The following is a 16,155-nucleotide window of genomic DNA, read 5'->3' on the forward strand; positions in this document are numbered from 1 at the left end:
TGAATCCTCCGACATCTTGATGATATAAACCTGTATACCAAGTGCAATATCACCTCATTAATATCTCTGGATCTTGTTCATTATCCAACTCATACAAGATATTAATCACATGAGACAAGATATTAATCATATGAGACAAGATATTAATCATATGAGACAATATTAATCATATGAGACAAGATAATAATCATATGAGACAAGATATTAATCATATAATATAAGATATTAATCATATAAGACAAGATATTAATCATATGAGACAAAATATTAATCATATGAGACAAGATATTAATCATATGAGACTATGTTCCAAGTTTGATCAGAACAGGATATGAGATAGCACTTCCAGTTTTATATCAATCTTCACAAAAGTAAGTAGCAATATCACTTCATTAATCTGCATGACTTTCACTCATTACTGAACTTGTCCAAAATTTTGATGATATAAGACCATATTAAAAATTAGATCAAAACTAGATATTAAAAAGCCTTCCTGACTAGGAAGCCAATTTGAAGCAAATCACCTCATCAGTATGCATGAATCTTGGCCATTGTCAAACTTGTATGATATGATACAAGCCATTTATTCCAAGTTTGATCTGAATCAGATCAGAAGCATGGATTCCTGACTGGTAACAATCTATGTCAATCAGATGCAAGATTAGCTAATTAATATGTCAGATGCAAGATTAGCTAATTAATATGCCAGATCTCACTCATTACAAAACCTGACTGAGAGCTCGGACAAGTAAAATGTCATGACAGTAGTCAGAGAACATGATGACAAAAGTCCATATTCCAGGTTTGATCAAAGTTCCATTAGAAATATGGTCTCCTGAATGGCAATAAACTGAGACAATCAGAACATCTCATTAATATCTACATATCACCCATCTAAAAGATCTTGATAATGTAAACCCATATTTCAAGTTTAATAAAAACTGCATGCAAAATAATGGTCTGCAGAGTAATTGCGAATGATTATTGATTGACACAGAGACATCCCATAAGCTCACATGGCCTTATGGCCAGAATGACATAAAATGCTAGAAAATTTATTCAATGTATTATCATTACAAGATAACTTCTTTTATATTGAGACCCCATTTTATTTAGCTAAATTGTGAAAGACAATAACACTGAATTTTAATTACGAAAACTTTAAACATCGATCTTATTTTACGCTATGAATGTACACATGACAGACACACATGGACAACAATCCAAGTAGGCTCATCAATTAAACTGCATCCAAAATTTGACAAATATTTAAAGTTCTTCAAATTTTATGTTGCAGAAACCTGTGTTAGGGAGTCTGGGAAGCAGTGGTCTCAATTCCTCCAAATGATGACATAGAAAGCTAAACAATTTGCAAACTAAGGTGGTGAAGCAAATATACCAGCAGTCTGGTATGGTAAGAGTTTGGTTATATAAGAGTTTTGTTATGCAAGAGTCCATATTACCATGAATATGCATAAAAGTACTGATTATGGAAGGTCTCAAGAATGTGGGTCAGTAGGTTGTTATGGGTTTGACTGAAGAGAACACTGCCTAGGTTTCATCAATACAAACTGCACACCACACTTGGCTGAAATTCACTGATTCCAGTTAAAGTCCTTGCAGAAACCAAACTGCTGTTATATGGACTTATTTATTAATGGACTTGTTTATTATATGGACCTGTTTATTATATGACTAAAAGCTTGTGGAAGAGGGTTGTAATGAGAAATGTGCAAACAATTTAGAGATTAAGATAAATTTGTGGTAAGGTCAGATATAGAATGGCATATTTTCCATATTCTAGGATAGTATATCTCAGTATACCCAAGTTTCCATATTCTGGGACAGTAGATCTCAATATACTAATTTCCATATTCTAGGATAGTATATTTCACTATACCATAGCTCCCATATTCTGGGAAAATATATCTCAGTATACCATAGTTTCCATATTCTAGGCCAGTACATCTCAGTATACCCAAGTTTCCATATTCTGGGACAGTATATCTCAGTATCCCCTAGTTTCCATACTCTGGGATGGTATATCTCACTCAGTACACCATCCCTGATGCATAACTGTGCTATGTTCATTAAACAAACATCACAGGCTGTTTAGTGTTTTGTATGGAGTACATGGGGGTAATACTGCTGATGCTCTTTGATGATCAAGATGGTATTTATGGTTTTGTTTCAAAATCTATTAATATTCTATGATGTGATTCAGGGGCCTGAGCAAACATGCGATTGCATTAGGTTCTTACTGGTCATGGCCACATAAGAAGAGCTGGATTATGGCATCTGTTTCATTGTCCAGCAGTCTGCTGTCCAGTTATCATTGCTTTCTACTATTTAATTTGTTGTTTCTTTTCATTTCTAACGTTAACAAAAAATATTGATAGAAAGGTGCATCTTTACAAAAGCTGTGGAGATTCACAATATGACTGCAATATGATTTGTTAATGGTACCTATAACTGAGAGTGGTTATTATGACAATTAGTATATATTATTAGTTATTATGACAATTAGTAAATTAGTATATATTATTAGTTATTATGACAATTAGTAAATTAGTATATATTATTAGTTATTATGACAATTAGTAAATTAGTATATATTATTAGTTATTGTGACAATTAGTATATATTATTAGTTATTATGACAATTAGTAAATTAGTATATATTATTAGTTATTATGACAATTAGTATATATTATTAGTTATTATGACAATTAGTAAATTAGTATATATTATTTGTTATTGTGACAATTAGTATATATTATTAGTTATTATGACAATTAGTATATATTATTAGTTATTATGACAATTAGTAAATTAGTATATATTATTAGTTATTGTGACAATTAGTATATATTATTAGTTATTATGACAATTAGTATATATTATTAGTTATTATGACAATTAGTAAATTAGTATATATTATTTGTTATTATGACAATTAGTAAATTAGTATATATTATTTGTTATTATGACAATTAGTAAATTAGTATATATTATTAGTTATTGTGACAATTAGTATATATTATTAGTTATTATAACAATTAGTATACAATGCCAAAGTTCTTAATGACAAACTAATAATGAGCTGTTTCAGGCTGATGTGGCAGCTTTGGATGCATCCCATGGTGTACGTTTTGCAAATAAAGTATTTTATACACCATTCACCCTTTTTTAAAAATAGACTCACCCAGAATCAGCTCAACATGAATTGGCTAATGATCATTTCCAAAAGTTTATGGGGCAAATGCACAAACACAACAATAATTCAGGTGGGAAAAAAGAACTATTTACCAGAATGAATTAAAACAAATATGCTATATTTAAAATTAAAAAAGAATTTAAAACCTCTAAAGGATTAATACATGATATCTCAATAAACCAGAGTTTTATGTGAAGTTGAATTTAAGAAGATTGTTAAGGTTTAACCCTTTACTTCATATCAGTACTACTGGATGCCTCTGCTGCATTCTCATGTATGTGTTGGCTCATTAATTAACCATCCATTTTTTATTTGGGACTGTATGTAGACATTTACCATCACAATTACTTGAACTTTTAATATACAGCATAATTAAATGTAACATGCCGTTCAATTTCTAAGTGTCTTCCAAAAATGTAAATTATAATAGAATTCTATGGGGTATTTTGAAATAGGTCAAAATTTTGGCATAAAAATGCACATAGATTAAGCAGCCTTGTTGTTTGCTCCATTCAAATATATATATATAAAGCAACAAGAAACTGCTCTATTTGGATAGTTTATATAATTTAGTTTGTGTTTCATTCTACTATTATCCTGAGTCAACAGTAAAAGATTTTATCATGAAATTACTGCCAAAGAAAATATCTTGATTTTTTGATGATCAATCACATGGAACCGCTTCTAATAGGTGGCAAATGGAAAGGTAAAAAAACAAGAGGCTCTATTGGGTCTGAGGTCACTCACCTGGCAAACGCCTGCCGAATAGTCAAATGCACAAGCAGCTGGCCAAGAAATCTGGTATGAAACAATCTGTCAAATTTCTTATAATTCTGTCAATTCATTTTGAAAAGCATTGTCTGATGGTTTCTCCAATTTATTTATAAATATCTTCATCAATAAATGATAAGCCACTTTTTCATAAAACTAAAAGGCATGTATGCCAGGACACTTTCTGTCAAATCGTGATTATATTTTGCTGAGCAGATTTTTAAGAAAGGTAAGTTATAGGTTTTCTTTTATTTTTAGTAGAAGTGATCATCCTGGACAGCAGACATGCATCATTGCACACATCTGAAAGGGACTGATGCTTACATGCTTTTTGTAAAGTTTTCTAAAGTTCTGTTCAGTTGCTTTGAGAAGAAATTTAATGGGTTTATTTCTTATTTTTAAAGTAACAGCCAAATGTTGCTGGCAGATTGGAAATTATTTCTATGAAATGTGAAGTGTTTTCCTGCCAGAATGCTTGCTATTAAATTCTGTTGAGTCATTTAAGAGAAGAAGCATTTATTTTTAGCAATGGTTGCCATATTGTGTCGTAAAGTGGCATCATTTGTACAACCTTTAAATGAGTTCATATATCTAAGGATGCTTTCTGTTACACCTGGTCAAATTCTGTTGAGTAGGTTTTGAAAATATGTCATTTTAATATTGTTTAGCAATGGCTGCCATATTTGATGGAATTGGATATTGTTTGTGCAAATCTGAAATTTTTTATTCATAGATAAATTTAGGCAAATTATATATTTTTTTATAAAGAAGTTGGTTAAGGTTTTATAATTTTTAGTAATGGTGGACATTTTTGAAGGTGGAACATAAAAATATCTATAAATTTGAAAGGCCAGAATGCTCTATGCCAAATTTGGTTGAAATTATTCAAGAGGTTTCTAAGAAGCTGAAGTAGCTAGTGTTGATGGATGCCACATGGACAACAATTTCTGCACAATGGATGCAGGACTATATCATAAGCTCTACTGGTCTTCATAACTGATGTCTCATGCAAATATAACAATGGTAATGCCAGTGTTTTCAACTCTCCTACCATTCCTTTGATTACAGTCCTCATTGGAGCTGTTGACAATGACTCTAGGTTAATAGATGAATGACCACTGACATTCTATACTATACTTGATCATAAGAAGTCTGACCAGGTCATAATATTTGCAACTGAGGTCTATATAATGTAGAAAATGTCAATCTGTCTTGACCAGTGGCTGAAGGGAACAAAATTCTTACTTGAATATGACCAGTAATATTATAAGTGTTTTCATCTGTCTAACCTTTTCTCAGATCCAGGTTACCATTGCATCCATTGACAATGACATCTGCATTTTCCTCAGTTATGTCCCCTTCATAGATACAAACTTTTAACTTGTCTATCATGAACTCTCTTTTGTCTGAAATTGTCATGAAAATATTTACAGTAATGCAATATTTAAATAGCTCAACAAATTCTCCAAATGAATTTAAATGTTAAGGGTTTTTTAAAAAACATTTTCCCCTTTTAAAAGTCATTAGCAGAAGGATAAAAAAAAAATACATAAACAACAGTGTCCATTTTATGTATATGTAACTTCTGACACATACAAACACAAACATTTTTAATTTTGTTGTGAAATTCATTATAGTGATGTTTATAAATAGCTGCAATATTACTGCAATGTTCATTAACAATTATTCTTGCTGAAGTCTTCAAGCAAATAGATGTCAAAGTATTAATTAGTGAGTATTTACAATGGATAATGATACATGGAAACAGAACTCTGGACCACAACTATCATTGCTATAATTGGGTTTCACTGTATATATGTATGGATGGATGTGCATATGGCTGCTAAAGCGGTTGCTAAGTAGCAACACTGTCATAAATATGATGACCTCAATGAGTACCACAGATTTACTTGCATCATGCAGAGAACAGACAACTTGCAGTATGACAGGGTTATTATGTGCCATCCAGTATACTTGTATCAGGATAAAAGACAACTTGCAGTAAGACAGGGTTATTATGTGCCATCCAGTATACTTGTATCAGGATAAAAGACAACTTGCAGTAAGACAGGGTTATTATGTGCCATCCAGTATACTTGCATCAGGATAAAAGACAACTTGCAGTAAGACAGGGTTATTATGTGCCATCCAGTATACTTGCATCAGGATAAAAGACAACTTGAGGCACGATAAGGCCATTCATACATCCTTGCATCAGGAAATGTAAACACGAGGTAGGATAGATCCATTGAGTGCCATTGGGTGTACATGTATCAGGAAATGAAAACATGAGGCAGGATAGACCCATTGAGTGTCTTCAGATGTACTATATGAGGTAGGGTACAGTCTATGAGTGCCATCAGGTGTAATTGCACCAGGAAATGAAAACATGAGGTAGGATAAGGTCATGAGTGCCTTCAGGTGTCCTTGTATCAGTAAATGAAAACACGAGGTAGGATAGGGTCATTGAGTGCCTTCAGGTGTATGTACATCAGGACAAATTACCTGAGGTAAGATAGGGTCACTGAGTGCATTAGGATAAAAGACCTGAAGTAGGATAGATCTAATTAGTGCTATCAGATATACTTGGATCAGGATCAGAGGCAGCTTAAGGTACATAGGGCCACTGAATGCCATCAGGCATAATTCTATCAGGATACAATACAACTTGAGGCAGTATGTATTTCATGCATGGTGATTCCACAAAGATAATCTCTATATGAAAACAGTATGGAGGAACTTAGGTAAAACGTTTCCGACTTAGAAAGGAAAAAAGAAGATTATCATGTGAAATGATGGCAAGCCATGCAGCTGTAGTTAAAAAAATCAAAATCTAAATCAAACTTTGCTGAATTAGGATGTGGATATCAAGTTTAAATGCAATGTGATGTACATATAACTCAGGACAGTCATTGTAGCTCATACACCATTCCACGGTGTGACTGTGCCATATACCATTAAAAAGGTGTCAGTACTTTCTGTGAATACTGGTGCTACATTGCACCATACACATATCAACTTCCTACACAGGTGTGTGTGTGTGCACATGTGTGTGTGCATGTGCATATGTGAGAGTATGTGTGTGTATGTGTGTGGTCACAGACTTATAGTTTTATGGTTGAAAGTAAGGCCATTGTAAGTAGCTTACATGTGTGTTGGATATTTAATATAGCTTTAACAATTTTTCAGTCGTATCGCTACAATGTCTGCAGTGTGGCAGTTTATAGTGATGTCTAGCACTGGGGCATCTTGATGATGCTGACATGAAGCATGATGTCCCACCCAGTCGCATTATCCTGACACCAGGCCAAACAGTCCTAACACTAACCTCTTAATGCTGAGCATCCAGCGAGGCAGGTGTGAGTACCATTTTTATAAGTCTTTGGTATGACTTGGCTGGAGTTGGAACCTGCAACTTCCTGCATCCGAGTTGGATGCTTTAACTACTAGACCTGAAGCCTACATAACAGACATATTAAAATGAATTTAAAACAATTTTTATTATTTATTATTTTGGCTTTTTGCCAGCAACTGTTAGGTTGAAGTAAGCTGATAATAACTGATTACTACACTGAAAAAAGTACATAATTATAAAATGTGATATATCAATCAAGCTATCACTATTAAGTCTAATGTCCCTTGTAGTTATATTTTATCTTGCTCGTTAATATTATTTCTTTATGAATAATGCCAATATACTGTATTTTTGTATTCTCTTATTGTATTTCATTTCTTAAAGAGACATGACCCATTTCTAGCACAAGATACCAACTCTGGATTGTTTCTGCGTTCCTTTTTCCTGGCTCAGCAATTCCATTCATGTTCTTAACTATGAAATACAATTATTTCCCCTGCAAATTATGCCTGTTTCCCAACTGGATGTGTTTTCAATGGCAAATAGAGTGCTGTCAACTGGGCAAAATTTGTAACAAAACCTGTTACCTACTTGCTGATTCTGTGAATGACTTTAAATTCATGAGTATGAAATTTTGGAATTTGTGTTGGAAAATGTATATTTGTTGGTAGTAAATTTCATGGATTTGTCATCTGAAATAAAAACAAAAACATGCAATACATAATGATGATTATATCTCTATAAATGATAATACGCATCTCCCTCGATAACTTGCACACAATGGGGTCCACAAACATAGACCACACTATAAGTGAGGTGCGAGTTACCAAAGGGACCTCCACAAATGGAAAAAAAATCGCTTTGACATTGAGAAAACTGTAGGGGGGGAGTGGCGCTATGGAACTGGGCTGTTTAATGACTGAATCCTCATTTACAATCACTTCAATAATAATTTTTAATAACGCGCTTTTTTAGTGAAGTTGTTCATTATTCTGTTTAAATAACATTTATTTTCAAAATGTCCAACATATGAAAGATCGTTCCAACTGGTTTCAACAACCATCACATGTATGCAAAAAATCTGTGTATTACATCACTGCTTTTTGTTTTCTTGATGAGTCTGGTTCCCATAGTGGTGTTTAATATTACCCTGCCAAATTGGGAGTCCACAAAGCAAAGAACTAGACTAACTGTTGATACACCAGCAAACAAGATTCCTTTTTTCAAAAACAAGCAAAATTTATTTCGTGAGACAATCGTCTATGTTGAAACTCACATTTGTATTGTTTAATTAGTACAATATTGATGTCGTGATTTCATTGGAAGTAATAATGAAACTTCTTATCATCCCTGAGGATAGCTCTAAGTGCCAGTTCAAGAATTCTCTGAAACTCGCTTGCCCAAAATGGTCCATATCTGTGAAATCAAGCTCTTTATTTTACAAAGTATTCATTTTGCTTGGTTGCCTTGTTATCTTTGATCACAGTTATGAAAGAGTCAGTTAATTTAAGGTAGTTTATGTTATGTACACAATAACATTTATAAGTGTTCGATTGAATAAATGAAGTGAGTTCACCCAACATATGACCGAGGCTGCTAGAATTTAAGTTTGTAGGATTTACGTGCCTTTTAACTTTTCTTTTATTCCACCTCCTTTATTTGATTCAAAAGACATTATTAACGTGATAATACAAAGGAGACCAGCTTTTAATTCGGTGCAACAATACATCAAATACTTATCAAGTCAGTTATCAAAACATGGTCAGTACTTAATAAGGTTCTCAGAGAAATGCTCACAGACATGGCTGTTATGGTAGATTGATGTATTTTACGTTTAATTACAAGAGGACACATTGCATTTATGACAATTACACTTAAAAGGAACTAAAAGATAGAACTAGAAAACAAATTTCAATTGATAAAAAAAATTGTTTTATTTATTAAAGTACTGCCTCCACTCGGCGTAAGTGACATTTTCATTGATTGAAATTTCCTTACATATCGTTAATTGCTGTGTACTAGGAATGTCGTTTGGAAAGAAACTGTAAACATTTTTATGACATATTTTTAAATTTGATATTTTATAGTGCTGATTAAAATCTCCAGGTCCTATCTACCGTTTTCAACGATAAAACAAGCGATACATCAAAGTTTCCATTACCAATTTTGATTGCCATTTTCTTCCAGTTCAACAAATAGGGATCAATTTTCTGGTTTCAAAAGTGAGATCCATGCCTGACCCTGCATTATATAAAGGTTCATGAGTTATCAGGGTGCAAGTTATCAAGGGAGTGGAGTACTGACATTTGCTTTGATGTATTTTTGAGCAAAAATGGCCTACAACCTACTTCAGTAATTGGTTTAATCAGGAAATTTATTAATTGCTAATACTTATCATGAATTTGGAGATCTAAGTCAAACAAGATGCTGACAACATTTTGCACACCTGTTCTAAGTTAATACCACAGTTTGTACTAATACTGCAGTTAGTTTTAAAAGAGTTCTTAAAGATTGCTATCAAAAGAAAAATTACGGATTATGTACTAAAACAAAGCCAATGATAGCAAAAATGCCTATTTAAAACAAAATAAAACAAACCAGCCAATGACAGCAAAGCAAGCTGTTTAAAACAAAGTAAAACAAACTTGCCAATGACAGGAAAGCAAGCCTTTTCAAAACAAGGTTTCAATCTTTCCATATACAAGTTTAGTTTCATTCTAAAAGTTTTCATAATGCCACTGAGAAAGTGATGCTTGTAACAAAATATTTTGATAATTGTGATATCAATAAATGGTCTTTGAGAAAGTGGGATGATTTGCTGATTGTTGATTCAGCAGTAATACATGTATGAAGTGTGTTTAGCATAAACACTTTGTGAAAACCTCCAAAACTGAATGCTTGGTATACCAAAATCCCCTCAAGAGCGAAAGTTTTGGGGGTCCCAAATTTTTCTTTCTGTAATATCATCATTTTTTCCCCAGTAAACCAAAACCCACAACTCCAAAAAATGAACAAAATTCAATTTTAAACTTTAAAAATAACCAAATAAAGCTAAAACTCACTTCAAACATGGAAATGTTGTAAGCTGCTAATTTCCTGACACACACTGGGCCAAATTATATATAATTAGCAAACTGTTGTAGACTTATCAGTGAAAAAGATGTCACAAGTGTACATAAGTTTAGAACATGTGTGCCAATACAGAGTTGGCCCAACAAAGGGCAAATCTGAAGTCTCTCCATCATATAAAGGCCAGCTTTTAAGGCAGGGTTGCACAACTTTTTTTTGCCAAAAGCCAGATTGCATTTTCTAAGACCACTCGAGGGCCGCAAACATTAATTTCTTTAATATAATTACTGTTCACAAGCCAGATTTCTGTGTTGTTTTATTTTGTCCTGAGGGCCAGACAGAACACATTCGTGGCTGGATCTGGTCCACGGGTTGGGGGTTGTGCATCCCTGTTTAAGGTAAATTATTAATAACTAAATTCTTGTAGATACGTATCAAAGAAACCTTATGTTTATCTGCTTATCTAATTGTAATTGAATGCTTTTAATTGTATTTTCGTATATATCCAAGAGTGATGGAACAGTATTCTAAATTCAGGTTCACTCAAGTGATTTTCAGTGGAGAAATATCAATACATATTAAGTAACCATGACTGTGATTTTGTTTTCACTCAAACGTCAAGCTGTCAGAAAGACCAGCTAAGCATCAAAGGACTGAACTATCTTTACAGGGTAAAACTTAGTCTGACCAAGGACTATGAATCTGTACCAAAACCTACACGAAGGAAAGCACAGGAATAATTTGGCATAGGAACATTATGTACTATTTAAAGTAATTAAACATTATGGATTATCATTCAAATTCTAATGAACATGTAGTAAAGTTATAAAAGTATATAATTCCTATGAAATTTCTTGAGACAATGTTATTTTATGAAGGATCTTGAGTTGTTCAGCTAATTTTAGAAAAAAACAATAGATTTCTTAATTAGTTTTCACTCATGCACAAATATATACACATATTCTCAAATTACATCCTCTCTCTCTCTCTTTCTCATCACAAAAAAGCCCTATTTTTTTCACATCTGGCAAACCCTCAGTAAAATGAAAACATCCCAAAATGGAAAACTAAATCTGGTCCCAATGGGTTTCCATTTTGTTGGGTTTGACTGTAATATGTTCTTTGGGGAGTAGAGATGGACACAAAATATGAGTAATTTGGTAAAGTGTGAGACAGAACCATTGAATTTGAACAGAGCTTTAAATTTTATGAAATTTTGCACGTGAATAAATAATACTCAATAAACTTCCATTCTTCATACTCTATCAAAAATGTATCATGATATTTCTCTGCATCATCAATATCAATGGCATTAAAACAGGCACACAAACTAATGATGCATTACCATCAGATATGGCATTGGAGGGGGGTGGCAACATACTGGTATATATCTCATTGTGACTTTCAATTCAGTGTCTAGCTTACCTATAAAAATTGACACCCTATTAATACAAAGTGATTGAAAAAACAAATCTCAAAGCAGTCTTCAAATCAGCATATCCTCGTGAAGAAGACTATATTTCAGTAGTGTTGATATTGCAACCCCCTCCTCTTTAGCAAATTATGATACATTATTGCATGGGTGTCAAACATACAGCCCACTTAACCCATTAGTCCAGCCCTCAGACCAGGTCTCTTATTAGAGTCAAAATTTGTATGCCTATCATAGTTCATGATACATATGGCTGGAGTGAAGTATATTTATATCAAATCTGGCCTGACATAGCAAATGGGTTTGATACCCGTGCATTATTGAATCAGCATGTCCGGCAGTGTAAAGTTATATTTTCATGTGAAATAGGACATGCTGTCAAATGCTTAATTCATGATTTGCTAAGATCTAGTAAATTAACCAACCTGATTCAGCCTCTGCAAACTTAGCCAAGTAGGCTGGTACCATGTCTCCTTGGAAGACAACAATTCGCACTTCCTGCATATGATGTTTGCCTTTCACTTGAGCTAAAAAGTCCTGTATGGTATCATGCATGACTTCTGCCATTTCCTCTGCAGTGCATCCCCTACCTGTGGGAACAAAGTCAATATCTCAGTCAGTGAGATGTTTAAAGCATTAAAATTGGGATAATTACTGATAAAATGTTTTATCTGCATAGATAATTATGCACTTTTCACTTGCTTGTTAATACCAAAGCTGCCCACTGTATCAAACATACAATTCAGGTAAATTTTCAAGGGCAAAGCTCAACATAACAATCACAAACCAATGATGTCCTAAACTTTCAACATCATATGTATGTACATACCAGAAGAGTTGGGACCCAGAGTGGCAGAGTGGTCTAAAGCGCTCTTTGTCACGGAGCACTGCCATCTCACCTCTGTCTGCATGGGTTCAAGTCTCGGGCTCAGCCAATGTGGATAGGTGAGAAAGCTTGCCGGTAGCTTCTCGTGGGTTGGTGGTTCTTTCTCGGGTTTTCCCAGGTTCTTCCTCCACCATTATTACGGGCCGCCATGTATAGCCTATCTTGTGCTGAAAAATGGCATTAAACCCTATAACAACAACAACAACAACAACCAGAAGAGTTAGCTCCCATTGTTTGTGTTCAGATCTCTCCACTCTGAAGGTTCATTCTCTATCCCAGTATGGTCATGAGACTAACTTAATTGACAATGTTAAGTGGTAGTTATATACCAGATATGCAAGGTGGTAGGTCTTGTTAAAATTGTTATGTTCTATGTGGATTTGATGAAGTGCTTCCCACCCATGAGACACAAACAAGACATATGCATTTATAGTTGACATGGATAGTTTGCATCTTTTGAAGAGGAGTTAGAAACTTATGTCACACCAGCAGATCATTGTCTATGTTGTTTGTTCAACTGATTTGTCTTAACAAACTGCACAGACCCTAAACTACCAGCGCATTATGCAACAGCAGATCTGTGTCTATGTTGTTTGCAGTTTGATAAGACATATATTATGTACAAAAGATAAGCTTTTACACTGTATAATATATTAAAAAGATGCTATGAACAAGTTACTGAATGTGTATTGGTTAATAGTTTGTTTATATACCTGTTCTGCAAAGGCAAATCACAAGATTCTTGCCTTAGCCTGAACAACTCATTCACCTGTAGTATAACCATCTCTATCATGAAACCAGATATAATTATGACCTGGCTACCTGTACCAAGGGCTTGGAAAGTTACAGACCAATCCTTGACAGACTCTGCCATCAAAGGCATTTACCATATTTACATATATGACATCATTACTTGTACCAAGGGTTGAGAAAGCTACAGATCAACCTTTCACAGACTCTACCTTCAGAAGATGTTGTTGTTGTTGTTTTGGATTTAGTGCCACCCTTCAGTGCAAGATAATGGGAAGCTACTCATAAGATTTCTCATGTGTCCACACTGGCCGAACCCAAGGCTCAAACCTGTACAAAGGGCCTGGAAAGCTACAGACTGAGCCTTGATGGACAATATCATCAGAAGACTTTTCAGGATGTAAGGTTTCCTTGTGTGGGTTGTCTGTTATACATTTATATGTACCCATACAGCAAGCAGCTCTCACTATACCAGATTAATACATAATTACCTCTACCAAGGGTTGGGAAAGCTACAGACCAAACCTTGATAGACTGCCATCAGAAGACATATATATATATATATATATATATATATATATATATATATATATATATATATATATATATATATATATATATATATATATATATATATATATATATATATACATGACATAATTACCTGTACCAAGGGCTGGGAAAGCTACAGACTGTGCCTTGATAGCCTTTGCCATCAGAAGACTTTTCAGGATGTATGGCTTCCATGTCTGGGCTGACTCTTGAGCAAGGATATGTACAATTTTTTTACACTTCATGTTTCCTCCACTGGTGACAGCAACTCCATCATTCAGCATTGCAACTTCTATGGAAGAAATTGCAAAATTCATTAGTACCTATTTATTAACTATTTCCTGAACAAGAGGAATAGAGAACCATTTGCTCATGTGAATATACCCTTTATTCTCCTGCTTTTCACTCCTACCATCTCTCACTCTGTGATGGAAATGGATCTGTAGTTTCATCTCAAATGAAAACAACTGTGAGAATTGTTCACCAGGTACAAATCAGAAAAGATGAATAACTCAAGTACATTGATATGTACATCATCTTTGATGACCTTGGGAAAATGGTGGGTGTCGGTCACTTCCTGTTCTAGCTCACGACTCTTTTCAACAAATCCACAAATTCAGGCCAGGTTCTATAAACCAACATCATTTCTCTGATGTTTGGGAACATATCCTTAATCAATTTGATAGTATCCTCGCTCATACTTTTTCTATTTAAAATTTAAGGCATTCCCTTTTAATCTACGCTGGTCACTCACCAGCAAACCCACAATGCAACCCAAAATGTAAACATCCGTTTTCTTTTCATTTCTTTTTTTTCTGGACTTGATAGATATAAGTTAAAACATAATACACCCCATTAGCTTATCTTTCATCACCCTTACCCTCATCATGCACAAAATATTAACCCTGACGTTCCAGGCAGAGGACAATAATAATACACAACCAGTACTGATTCGGGATCGTCAGAAATTATCGCTCCCCACCCACCTCATTACCACCCTAAAAATAACAATGTCGAATGCAAAAGGACCAGTATGTAGTAACAAACTCGTTCTTCTCTATCTATGTAGCCTTTTATTAGCTGAATCATATGCACCAGAACCAAACCCGGGTCCAAGAACCATCAAGTTTCCTTGCGGGGTCTGCAACAAAGCCTGTAAATGGACGACACCTTGTGTGTGCTGTGACTCGTGCGAAGTATGGTATCATCAAGAGTGTATGGGTATGCCAGATGCCGTTTTCAAAACCCTCCACAACGTAAGCTGGGATTGTACTCAGTGTGGTTTGCCAAACTTCTCCACTGGAATATTTGACACTTTTATCTTCGATACCAGTAATAGTTACCAATGCCTTTGTGACAGTACCCAAGCAGACATTGAGATAAGTTTTAACAACCCAACTGCTACTTCATCTCCACACAAGCAGAGAAGCACCTCTACAACACATGGTCCCACTGGAATTAGAACTGACTTACCCATGAGAATCCTAGTAATTAATTGTCAATCTATAAAGGGGCCTGGAAAGAAGGGACTACTAAGCAATATGATCTCCTCTACCAAAGCCACCATTGTTATTGGTACGGAATCGTGGCTAGACAGCAGCATAAATTCATCTGAAGTATTCCCAGCAAATTTCAGGTCCTATCGCAAAGATCGTCCAGAGGGATCCCATGGGGGTGGTGTATTTGTCCTAGTATCAGACCAGTATTCCAGCTGCGAGCCAGAAAAACTTAAGGCAGATAATAACTTTGAGTTAGTTTGGGCCAAAATCAAGGTTAAAGGGGCATCAGACCTATACGTTGGTGCCTTCTACAAACCTCCATCCTTAACCGAACCAAACTACTTAGATCAGCTTCACTCATGTCTTACTAGAATCCCACGAGGTGCACATGTATGGCTAGGAGAAGACTTCAACCTGGCAGATATTGACTGGGAGAATGAGTGTCCACTACCACAAGCCACAAACAATGCCCAATGCCAACATCTACTAAATATCATAAAGGACTCATTCCTGGAACAGGTTGTAGATGCAGCAACACATGTAACTGAATTTACTTCAAATCTGCTTGACCTGTTCTTCACAAACAACAAAACACTAATCAACAAGTGTGATGTCATACCAGGA

General features: G+C 34.6%; 1 protein-coding gene across 2 annotated transcripts in view; it reads right to left on the reverse strand.

Annotated features, from left to right (window-relative positions):
- The window catches only part of LOC149774277 (protein mono-ADP-ribosyltransferase PARP14-like), a 116,661-nt gene that overhangs the window by 33,445 nt on the left and 67,061 nt on the right, over positions 1-16,155 (reverse strand). For both annotated transcript variants that reach the window (XM_089945509.1, XM_089945510.1), the window contains exons 15-17: positions 14,145-14,324; positions 12,270-12,434; positions 5,278-5,394 (exon numbers count right to left, since the gene is read on the reverse strand). In XM_089945509.1, coding sequence (XP_089801635.1) covers positions 5,278-5,394; positions 12,270-12,434; positions 14,145-14,324 — 462 coding nt within the window. The remainder of the gene's footprint in view (positions 1-5,277; positions 5,395-12,269; positions 12,435-14,144; positions 14,325-16,155) is intronic.

The sequence above is a fragment of the Sinohyriopsis cumingii genome, unplaced genomic scaffold (assembly GCF_028554795.1).
Source record: "Sinohyriopsis cumingii isolate HCF-2022 unplaced genomic scaffold, ASM2855479v2 utg000356l, whole genome shotgun sequence".
Lineage (NCBI taxonomy): Eukaryota > Metazoa > Mollusca > Bivalvia > Unionida > Unionidae > Sinohyriopsis > Sinohyriopsis cumingii.